General features: G+C 42.9%; 1 protein-coding gene across 7 annotated transcripts in view; it reads left to right on the top strand.

Annotated features, from left to right (window-relative positions):
• Positions 1-12082, top strand: part of MAPRE1 (microtubule associated protein RP/EB family member 1) — a 35426-nt gene that overhangs the window by 22319 nt on the left and 1025 nt on the right. The window contains exons 6-8 of one of the 7 annotated variants that reach the window (XR_004522268.2): positions 4392-4544; positions 6195-6308; positions 11467-11826. Coding sequence is in view for 4 of the 7 variants with exons in the window: in XM_019950825.2 (XP_019806384.1) it covers positions 4392-4544; positions 6195-6251 (210 nt within the window). In the remaining 3 variants the exon portion in view is untranslated. Of the gene's footprint in view, positions 1-4391; positions 4545-6194; positions 7946-11466; positions 11827-12082 lie in introns of those variants that run through there. The other 6 variants (XR_004522269.2, XM_019950825.2, XM_033840920.2 and 3 more) reach the window with 6 other exon arrangements.

Genomic DNA, 12082 nt, shown 5'->3' on the forward strand with positions numbered 1-12082 from the left:
GATTAATTCCAGATTTAAAATCAAGGATGCTCTGTGATTCCTGTGACTTCGGGATTGAACCCTTTTACTTTCCTTTTAAAAGCCAAGTCCTAAAGCCTGGAGGAAATGGCCTCACTTTAATCCAGAAGCTCTTGTGACCCAGATCATACTTCTGGGAAATCAGGACACAAAAGCCTGCTCAAAGATCACATTTGGTCTTTTTCATTCTTTGATTTGTGTGTGCCTCATGGTCACAGGTGCCTTGGGAGCGTGGAAGTGACAGGGTCACCATCCCCATTGTTGTGGCAGCCTCAAGCACCCTGTGGGCACTGTCACTGTGAGTGCATAAGTCCTGGAGAATAAGGAGCCTTCCCTGTAACTGTTGGTGTCCAGGCACAGGTGTACACAGGAAGCAGTCTCAGTGAGAAATAGGGTAAAGAGGTGTCATTGCCGAGGCCTGGCAGCCAGCACTGGGTTGGCCTTGTGCTCTCCAGGAGAAGATGCAGTGGGTTCCATGGGACTGCTGTTCAACTGGTGTCCGGTGTGAGGGAGCACTGACTTTGGGTTGCGTAGATTTGGGGCGCATCCTGGCTCTGCCACTTAACTTCTACTTGGGGCAAGTCAGTTAACCTCTCCGAATTCACTGCCTCGTATGCAATGGGGCTAATACTTTGGTCACGGTATTTGAGCAGATTTCATGAGGTGATGTTTTGCCAAGTACCTGGAAGGGTGTTTGGGATAAATGGGGTAAATGGCAGTGGATGAAAGACAGTTGTGATTGTTACGGTTCTTGTCTATGGGCTTGATAGAGTGAAATAGGTTCTGAAGTATGTTTTTTTTTTTTTTTTTTTTTTTTTGCCGTACGCGGGCCTCTAACTGCTGTGGCCTCTCCTGCTGCGGAGCACAGGCTCCGGACGCGCCGGCTCAGCGGCCATGGCTCACGGGCCCAGCCCCTCCGCGGCATGTGGGATCTTCCCAGACCAGGGCATGAACCCGTGTCCCCTGCATCGGCAGGCAGACTCTCAATCACTGCGCCACCAGGGAAGCCCTGAAGTATGTTTTAAAAGTTCATAGGAGTTAGATTTTTTTTGGTGAAACACACAACTGTTAATAGCAAAAACAAAACTACCGTTTTTAGAGTGTGAGCGCCAGTGCTCTTCTAAGCATTTTCTTTCATTTTTGCAGCAGCCGTGTGAAGTGTTACAGAGGACAGTGCGGCTTGGAGAGGTTAAATAGCCTGAGTTGAGGTTTGGGCCCAGCTCATAGCCAGCTGGTCCAGCCCTGCCTCAGAACTGATTTGTTTGGCCTGAACAGGGTTTTGATTTTTATTATTATTCTTTTTAATATGAAGGATTTTAGATTCTTTCCAGGTTGCCAAAGTCCTGAGCACACCCTGTTACTGACTCCCATGGCTCATTTACATGATGTCTCTAACCCTGAAAGTATTTGAAGTGGTGACCCTTCTTTTTTTTTTTTTTTTTTTTTTTTTTTTGCGGTACGCGGGCCTCTCACTGTTGTGGCCTCTCCCATTGCGGAGCACAGGCTCCGGACGCGCAAGCTCAGCGGCCATGGCTCACGGGCCTAGCCGCTCTGCGGCATGTGGGATCCTCCTGGACTGGGGCACGAACCTGTGTCCCCTGCATCGGCAGGCGGACTCTCAACCATTGCGCCACCAGGGAAGCCCCGGTGACCCTTCTTGATAAAGGTGTGGAGGTCTGGGGGACACGACTGATGTGGGGAAAGTAGAGCCACATGGGCTTGGTGGGCTAAGAGGAGAACAGTGTATTCTACATAAATTACCTTGTGGTGTTCATAAACTTTGGGAGATCTGCAATGATTCCACACTGTTAAGTCATCCTGGAGAAATGTTCTTTTAGTTGATTTTAGTCCAAAGCACTGATGTTCAGTAGAAATAGAATGTAAACCAGAAATGTGAGGCACATATAGAACTTCAAGTTTTCTGGTAGCCACATTGAAAAGAGTAACAAGAAACAGGTTAGATTAATTCAAATGACACATTACCCAATATATCTAAAATATTAGCATTCTGACATGCGATCATTACAAATAATTATCAGTGAGATGTTTTACATTTGAACATTGTACTAGGTCTTTGTAATCCAGTGTGTGTTTGATCTTTACAGCCTGTCTCAATTGCACTGGCCACATTTCAAGGGCTCAAAACACCACATGTGGCTCATAGCTACCTTATTGGCCAGTGCAGGCCCAAAGCATTCTCCTTGGGCTTCTTAGGTTACAGCTGTTACTTAACTATAAGAGAGTGTTCTAAGAGTGACGCTGATTACTGGCCACAGATTTTTAATAACCTTATAAATAAGCAGTTAGAAGAGTGCCAAGTGAAAGCTGATGACTTAGTCTATGCGTGTTGTTTCTTGTGGATTCATAGTTATTGAGTGATGTCAAGGAGGGCTGCTGCTTTGGCCTTGTGGGTGGGACCAGTCCGGCTGGGTTCTGGTGCCCTTGTTGATTCGTAGGCCAGAGAAGTGTTCAGTGGGTTTGTGAGGGAGGCACTAGTGTAACGTGTGTGTACAGATGGACTCCAAGCCACCGTGCCTCGTGAAGCTGTTTTGACTTCCCTTTCCTTCTCTTGTGACTAGAAGGCCTCTTCCCTGGCTCATGGACCTTGGGCTGAAGATCCAAGGCAGCTTCCACTACTGGGGATAGTCTACTCTTGCCCTTTTGTCCCCTTCTTGTACTCATTCCACTTTGGGAGTGACTGACAGTTTAAGGAAAGGCAACAAAGAGCAGTTAAAGCAGGGGTGGGGAGGGTGGGGGCAGATGGATGATTTCGTTTTGCTGGTGACTAGGTGGTGTTAGTACTTTATTGAAACTTTCAATTATTTTTACTTATTAAAAAAAATTTTTTTTGGATTACTTTTTGGCTGTGCGGAATGTGGGATCTTAGTTCCCCCACCAGGGATCGAACCCATGCCCCCTGCATTGGAAGCGCGGAGTCTTAACCACTGGACTGCCAGGGAAATCCTTTCAGTTATTTTTAAAAGTGATTTCTGTGGTTGCTAAAGGAATAGTGAGAGGGTGTCTAGAACCTTGACTCTAGTTTGGTCTTTTCAGGCCTTTGATGTTGAACGTTGAAATTAATTCTTTGACAGAATGGTCCTGGTGGTTCCAGTCACCTGCTTCTGGATCATCTCTGGATGCTTCTCAACTGCAGGTTACGAAGGGACAGGATTTGATCCCTTCGGTTGGGTCTGGCTTCTTCATCAGGGAAGCTGGATAAGCTGTTTCCTTGTTTTTGCAGCTAGAAGTTCAGAAGGTAGACTAGATTTCTCTGGTGTTTCTGGCTCTCAGAATTCCCTGCTACCCAAATTGTTCTCAGCAGCTGTACCTTTGATTCCCTGGCTCGGCCTTCCATGGGGCCCTAGCCTGTAAGGCCTGTGAGGATTTTATGCTGCATCCTATGCCATGTATTTTGCATTCGGTGAGAGTTAAATTGAATTCACATTATAGATTTGAGTATACTGGAACGAAGACATACCGTGCTTAAAATACACAAAGGGCTGTGAGAGTTGTTACGACTTCTATTACTTGTGGCTGGATAGAGTCCTGGCGCAAGCACTGAGATTTATTTCTTCATTGCCCCTTTGTGGAAATTAGAGTCCCTCAATGGGGCTCCTGGACGATCCTGCAGCACAAGTGGTGTGAGCTGACAAGATGCTCAGGGGAGCTAGCGGTGGAATGTGGTGGGGTCTGCTCCCTGCCTCTGCTGTCTTCTCTCCCTTTTGAAACTCTCTTGGGAGAGAGAGTGATGCAGGGACCCTCTCATCAGAGGATGCTTTTCTTTTGAGTCATGGATCGCCCCCTAGCCCCAACATACTGGGGGGAGAAAGAACCATTGAGTTTCCATGCCCAGGCCTGCCTCAGTGCTAGCTGTCTTTGGCTAGTATTAGTCATCTTTAGATAGTTTTCCCCTCCTGGCTTATCATTTCTACCCTGCTCCCTTGGACCAGACCCTCTCTTACCATTGACTTCAACTTGCAGAAAGACCTGAACTTGATTGACCAAGTGCCCTGGTAAGGACTCAGTATATGATGGGCAGCCACTCTGCTGGGCCAGGTTGTAGATTCTGCTTCTGTATTTGTCTCAGGCTCCTATGGGTTTTTCTCTTTGATCTTGTCTTAGTCCCTGAGAAGTTCCTGCATGTTCCATGATATAGCCTGTCCTTTCCTGGGAATTGTTATAGTCAGGGTGCCATGAACAAGCCCATGTTATTTATCTGGGGCTGAAGAAAATTGACATTAAACTAAAGTGGGGTTTTGTCCTTGTTAGAGAGTTTGATGAAAGCCCACATCTCCTTTTGGGTTAGAAGTTTATCTGATGTGTTGTTGGTGCACGAATTCCAGGTGTCTAACCCTTTCTAATGTTTTGTGCAGGTCAACGTATTGAAACTTACCGTCGAAGACTTGGAGAAAGAGAGAGATTTCTACTTTGGAAAGCTAAGGAACATTGAATTGATTTGCCAGGAGAACGAGGGGGAAAACAACCCTGTATTGCAGAGGATTGTGGACATTCTCTATGCCACAGATGTACGTATTGACGTGAGGATATTTTCTTGCCATTTTGCCACCTAAGAGAAGATAGAAATATTTTTTCTGGTTGGTTTCGGCAAACTCAGTACTGATGCTTGCTGTGTTTCAGCATAACATTCATCAAAAGACTTCATCTTTGACCCTTAAAGTCAGCCAGAGAGGGCACTACTGCCCAGCTTCAGCCTCTGCCTTGAGGTCTGTGAGCCTTTGAGGCAGGCATAGGACACTCAGGTGGCTGGCTGCCCTGCTTCTGTAGTTTGTGACCACTGATAGGTCATGAGTGCCACAAGGTGCTCTTAACCCCCCTATCCCCACTCCACCCCTTTCAGCTTGGACCCCTCAGCCTGAGGTCTGCCTTCTTTTTAATAGGGCCCTAGGCGTGCCCTGGAGAACCAGGCACATGACCCCTATTTGATGTCTGCTGCCCACAGCTGTCAGAGTGTACCTTTTTCCTCCCAACCTGGAGTGTATCTGGTTCCTATTTCCCCAAAGTGCTTTGTGGTCAAGTTTCTTGGGATCCATGTGTATTACACAGCCATATCTGCTGATATTAATCATGCTATGTTAGCTGAACAAGGAAAACTGATTTTCCCTAGATTTAGGATTTGACATCTTGCTGTGTCCACTGTTCAATGGCTGCAATTATTTATAATTCTTCTGCATGCCCAGCAAGGTCTTTAGGATCAAACTACAGTATATGTCTACGTGTTTCATAGTATGTGGCAGTATACAAATATAAGGCAGCATTAATGCTGTTACTAATAGTGTGCTCTAAACATATCAAGTGAATTTGGGGGGATTAAGACAGATGACTGAAAAGTTGATAATTTGTTCAATAAATCCTTATTTCGGGCTTGCTCTGTGCCAGATAATACAAACAAAGGGGTTGAAGATATAGGTGTCCTCGATCTAGTCTGAGTATTATTTTAGTAGAGTCATAGCTTAAGTAAATTTAGCCATAGATATTTAGTTAAAAAAAAAGATGGGGGTTGAAGGGGAAGTCTAAATTCTTATGGCATTGTGGCCATTAGCACATGCCAGATGCCCTGGAGTAAGTTTGAGGTGGGAGCCATGGGTGTGATGTTTTCCCATGCTTCTGATGTTGGCTCAGCCTTGCAGCTATTACGTGTGTTGTGGGTGTTTTGGGTAAACAGAACACCCACAACACCTGCAGTAGCATGTGTGCATGGTTCCTAAGTGCAGGCAAAAGAATGAATGAAGGAAAAGCTGGCTGTATGGACAGTTATTGAGAGGAGATGGTATGGCACCATTATGGTGACTTCAGGGATTTTTGAGGGTAAATTTTCTTAAACAACTTTATTGACATAATGAACTGCACATATTTAAGTACAACTTGATGTGTGAGATCATCACCATAATCAAGACAGTGTACACATCCATCACCCCTGAAAGATTGAGAGTAAATTTGTGCTCAGTTTTTGCCTTTTGTGGGATGTGATTCCACTGCCTAATTAATAAAATAGTGGTCACTTGGCCTTGTGCCATTAAATGCCAAGTGTGTGGTAAAGACAGGACGAACCGTTGACTTTGAGAGGCTTTAAATATGAGGAAAGTGAACCCACAGTAGAAACTGATCTTTCATTCAGCCTTGAGTAATAGCTTTCCCCTCTCATTTTCCCATTTCAGGAAGGCTTCGTGATACCTGATGAAGGGGGCCCGCAGGAGGAACAAGAAGAGTATTAACAGCCTGGACCAGCTGAGCATCATCCGAATTCTTCACTCCAAATCATGTGCTTAACTGTAAAATATTCCCTTTTATTATTCTTAGAGGACTCACTGGTTTCTTTTCATAAGCAAAAAGTACCTCTTCTTAAAGTGCACTTTGCAGAAGTTTCACTCCTTTTCCAATAAGTTTGAGTTAGGAGCTTTTACCTTGTAGCAGAGCAGTATTAACATCTAGTTGGTTCACCCAGGGAACAAAGAGGCTGACCATGGGGCTCACTGTGTGGATGCTGGTAGCACTGATGGCTGGAGAAGGGGGAGACCTCAGTAGAGAAGTGTAAAGACTGGTTTGAATTTTAAGCTAATGTGAAATCTTGACAGAGAACGTTTTAATAAATAAATGCCTTAAGAGTATTTAAAAGATGCTTCCATATTTCAAAATGTCAAATGTAACATGGCAGGAGCTTCTGTGTGTTTGACATTGTGTCTGGGAAGGAAGGGCCAGAACCTGGAACCTTTGGGACCTGCTGTTCCCAGCCCTCACGGGGCTGCCTGATCCTCATAGGCCCAGACCTTGGCCCAAAAGGAAAGTTTGAAAAGTTGCTTTGTAAAGCCATTTAGTGTCCTTGACCAGTTGCATCCCTGATAAGAAGCAAGAGGCATTGTTGCCTGGATGAATAGAGGGGTGTGTTTCAGCCCTGAGACATGTTGAGTCGAAGAGCTTGATTTTCATAGAACATTTCTCTGGTGATTTTTCCAGTTATCCCTGATATTTCTATGTACTGTGTTTTGTTGTTGTTGTTTTGTTTTTTTTTTTTTTTGAAATGAGGTGTGTCCAGTTTTTAAATCTAACAACTACTTTTGGGGACTTGCCCGCATCTCTGGGATTTGAATGGGGGTTGTGTCCCATTTTACTGTCTTTTAAGTTTACATTTAACATGTTTCTCTTCTCTGCTCCCCTTGCCCACTGGGGACTCCTCTTTGGCTCCTTAAAGTTTGCTGCTTAGAGTGGAAGTTCAGCAGGCAGGTGATCATGCTGCAAGTTCTTTCTGGACCTCTGGCAAAGGGAGTGATCAGTGAAGGAAGGCCACTGCTACCTTGGGATCTGCAAGGCTGGGTGTTTTCGGTACCTGCTGTCCACAGCCCTCCACTGTTATCGGAATACTTTGCCAGTGCACTAATCTCTTCGGAGATAAAAATGTTAGCGTGTTACTAAATGTTAATTTTCTTTTGCAGAAAATACAGTACCATGTCTGAGTTAATTATTAATATTTAAAATATTTCATTCCTTAACTCCCTCATTTGCTTTGCCCACAGCCTATTCAGTTCCTTTGTTCGGCAGAATTCTGCAAAATGTGTTACCCACTACTGAGATTGTTCTGCCCCTGATGTATTTGTATTGATTTGTTTCTGGTGGTAGCTTGTCCTAAAATGTGTGTAGCAAGCAGGTATTTTATGATAAAATTGTTGTGTAGTGCATGCTCTGTGTGGAATTCAGAGGAAAACCCAGATTCAGTGATTAACAATGCCAAAAAATGCAAGTAACTAGCCATTGTTCAAATAACAGTGGTGCTATTTCTCTTTTGTGGCCTTTTAGACTTTTGTTGCCCTAAAATTCCATTTTATTGGGAACCCATTTTCCACCTGGTCTGTCTTGACAGGGTTTTTTGCTACTTTTAAACAGTTTCTAAATAAAATTCTGTATTTCAAGAGTGTCATGTCTTCTGAAATTTGTCTTGCCCTGGGTATATTATTTTAGGTTCAAATGGTAAGGTACCCACGCTTCCTTCTTAAATTAGGACTGATCTTTTGAAATCCTTCACTGTTTTTTTTTTTTTTCAAATGTGCTTATTTGTAAGGCTGTTTCTTTTTTCTCCATTCTTCACAGTACATTTCTCAGCCTCCTGCTGTTTCACACTCTCATGTTACTGTGAGAGGTCTTTCAGAAGTCCAGGGTTTGGCCTAGCTACCGTGAAACCTTTTCAGGCTGTTTCCTCCAGAGGTATATAGGACAGAGCTTGGTGGATACCATGGGGCAATACTTTTTTTCCCTGAAAGTATGTTTCAAAGGCAGTGAACACAGTCAATCTGTAACCTGAAGTCATCACCATTTTTCTTCCCTTTTAAAATTCTGTGCTGTAAGAAACGAGTTCAGAAGGCGACGTGCTGCCATTTTCAGTATAAAAGAAAGTTAAATGGTCAGAAGGTAGTTTTCTGTATGATGTGTAGGGTACCCACCACAATTATGGATGCTCTGTAAACCCAACTAGATGATGATTTTGACTAGGGTTACACCCACGTTACTTCCTGTAGAAGTTAACGGTATGAAACCTTCCTTAAAATGTTACACATCTTCAAGAAGGAATTGGAAACCACATGTGTTTGTAATTTACAAGAGGCTACCTCCAGGAGTGCATGGAGTTTGCGAAGATAATTTTGGGTAATGTCAGCTGAGACGTTACCTTGGGAAGAGTGAAGCTGTTAACTGTGTGTATCTCTGACCTAGTAAGTCCATTGGCCTGACTCTTTAGGCTGAGGCACAGTCTTCTAATGTGACTAATTCAGGTTGGGTCACTGGTGCGGTGAACTTGAATTAGCTGCTTAGTTTGCTTGGCAAGTTCTGTGTTGCATGCAGTATAGGTAAACAGATGGCTGGATTTAGGATTCACTCGTGCTGGTGGTCCTCAAACTGATGGGCTTCAGAATCACCTGTAGAACTTGATTGACATTCATTTCTAAAGTCCAATCCCAGAAATTCTGAGTCAGGAGATTAGAAATCTGCATTTTACTGTATACCTCAGGTGACCGGGGCTTAATGTAGTCCTCAGACCTGTACTTTTTGGCCTAACATTTATGCCTGCAAGTTCAAGTCTAATTCTGGCAGGGGGGATATCAGATTGAAGTCCTTGTAGGTCCCTCCTAGCTTTGTGACTTTTGAGCTAATTGATCCCTTTTCTTGTTCTGACCTGCTAAACAGGGATGATGGTGTTGGCTGCAGTGCCTCCCTCACTGGGTGCTTGTTGAGATCAGAATGAGCTGAGAAACAAAAGGTGACCACAGCGTTAGGAAGCCCTGCACGGGTTCTTGATCCAGTCTGAAATTGTTTATAGATCAGAAAAGCTTAGGGCACAATTCAGGAGGGTGATCCTTAAGATAGACTTGGAGTTATTTTGTAAAGTAAGTAACAAGTTCTTCTAATGTTTCTTTTTCAGCTTGCGGGGGATTGATGAGTCCAGCTCCTTTTAGTTTTCAGACTATGATTTTCATCCTGTTTTTCCCCCAGGTGAAATCGTGTTCTAAACACACACCTTTCCCCTTTTTCTTTTAAATGAAGATTCATTGATTCAGTAATTGATTCATTGATTTAAAGATAGGTATTTCGTCAGGGTTTACTCTCTAGAATATAATATGGTGTTGGAAAGGAAGCAGTTTTCTTTTGCTATAACCAAAATGAGTCTAGGGAAGTTTTTCTTTAAGGATTGTTTTGTGAGATTTGGTATGAGGAGCTCCTTTTGTGATGTTTACCATAGCTCACCATAGTCTACAAACAAAACCTAGGCTTTAAGCCTGATCAGCCTAATCGGATTAATTTGCTAGTATGTGGGTGACCCAAATCTGACTGCTGTCAACAGAGTGGAAATAATTGCTTTGCAAGCTGAACCTGAGCCTTCGGTTAGTGTTCGTGAGTCACCAGTCATTTTGCTGGTCTGGCACTGTTGCTGTTGTTTTAAAATTAGGAGTATGTCGTACTTTTGAATTCATACATTCCAGTTATAAAATTTTAAAACCCGATGAGTTCATATTTATTTCTTACACTTGCAGCTTGTTTCTCAGTTTTCATATGTGACAGTATAGATGAATATGCAGAGTCCTTGTCCGAAAGAAAGCCCACAGAGGAATTCTGTGCTTTTACATTGAACTTGACTATGCTTAGAACCATTATCCCAGATGCCTTCAGCCAGATTGTTATGCAGGTATAATTTGTGAAGGTCTGTTTCCCTTTTGGCTTAATCTGAGTTGGAAAGCAGTGTTACCTTAGCCTGGAGCACAGAGCTTTCTGTTGAGGTTGTGGTCAGGTTGCCTCATTAATTTCGTTATGTAGGTAAGCAAGTCCAGCCCTACACACACACATTTAAAGTAACCTATATTTCTTTTGTATTGGATGCTCTGATGTTCTGAATTGTAAAATGTAAGTAGCCTTCACAGATATGTTTCTGCAGGTAGGGAGAGGCAAATCTTTGTCTTGTGATCAGTTGAAAAGCAAAGCAAGTTAGCCATCAAAGCCTAGAACTTTGTGAATGGTATCACGAGATAGATTTAGAATTACAAAGTGATCTGTTAGCAGTTTGGAATTCTGTAGGATGTCTTACCTTAAAAGTTAAAAATTTTTTTCCTTAACTTTTTCCTGGTTTACTTTGACTATTTTTCGCAGTCTGTAGGAATTGGTGAGGATAGGCTTGATGTAGGTATGAGGAAAAGGAGGAAGAGCGGTTTATTCCATTTGCTGATGTCTTTAATTTTTAGTTTTGGTGGGAGAAGGAGATTTGGGAAGCTGTAGTGAGATTCAGTCCATCGGGGTAGGTCTTAACAAAGCTGGCTTTGTGGCTCTTACTAGTTTCCAGCGGGGACAAAGATGAGTTTCTAAGATTCAGCTTTCATGGATGATTCACAAATTGCAGTTTAGACTATTAAAGTTAAGCCAAGGTCAGGCATGCAAGTGGGTAGACTGAACATATAAAGGGGAGCCCTTCTCCAAAATGAACAAGGGAGAAGTGCTGTGATCAGGAGGCCAAGGATCAGGACCAGGGTCCTTCCCAAGGCCCTGCATCCTTGGTCTGCAGAGCATGGCTTTTCATTGGCTCAGTGAAGAGATGAGCGAGGATGGTTTCCCTAGGAACCTTTCTGAGCCAGGAAAACTTACTTAGGTCTGTAAAAGCCAGTAGGATACCAGAGCCAGAAAGAGTGGGAGAGTGCCCAGTTCCAGCAAGTGTTGCCTCTGGAGGCCAGTTTTCAACAGTTGAGAAAGTTTTGGTTCAGAGACGAGCACAATGTTTCTCAGCATCAACTATATACATTTTGCATGTGAAGTTTTGAAAAAATTTGCACTGACAATGAAATGGTTTGTAAAGCGTACATCCTTTTGTATTTTAATAAAAGTTTTGACTCTAAAAGAAGAGATTTTGACAGATGAAGTAAAAAGTGGCTCAACACATGTGTTTGGCTTTTTTTCCCACAGGCTGCAAGCTGCAGGGAGAGCTTTGCTTAATACATCCATCCCTGAGCCACCATTTAGTGCAAGAATCTAAATATATTGCACCCAGGATCTGTCACCGTTTATCCCAGGCTAAGCTTGGGTGACCTTCAGATTTCTTTCCTGTCTTGCTTCACAGTTGTTTCATCACGTTCATATTTATATTTCTCCGATTGGGCCCATTTATATATTTTGGAGTAGTTCTAGTGATTTTAAGATCCAGCATACCTCAGAGTCATCTGGATTTTAGCATTCTAAAGGTTTCTAAACTGATATGGCCTTTTTTTTTGTATTTTATATGTTTTTTTACAACGTAATGTGAATTAAACGTGTAATTATATATGACTCCTGTTTTTACTTTGAAATTTTAAACCCTACTAGGAAGAATGGAATAACCTGTTTTTTACAGGTAGCTATAGGCTAATCGCAGCTTGCCCCTGTGTGTGCGCCTCCCTCCCTAGTAATTTTAAAGGCTGAGAGAAGAAACAATAATTCAACGTTGAATGAAATAAAAATTATTTTTAGAAATTTCCTAAGAATTTGTAACTCTCTGACTTAATTTCTTTTCTTTCTTTCTTGGGGAGGAGATGGGTAATTAGGT

This window comes from Tursiops truncatus, chromosome 15 (assembly GCF_011762595.2).
Source record: "Tursiops truncatus isolate mTurTru1 chromosome 15, mTurTru1.mat.Y, whole genome shotgun sequence".
NCBI classification, from domain to species: domain Eukaryota; kingdom Metazoa; phylum Chordata; class Mammalia; order Artiodactyla; family Delphinidae; genus Tursiops; species Tursiops truncatus.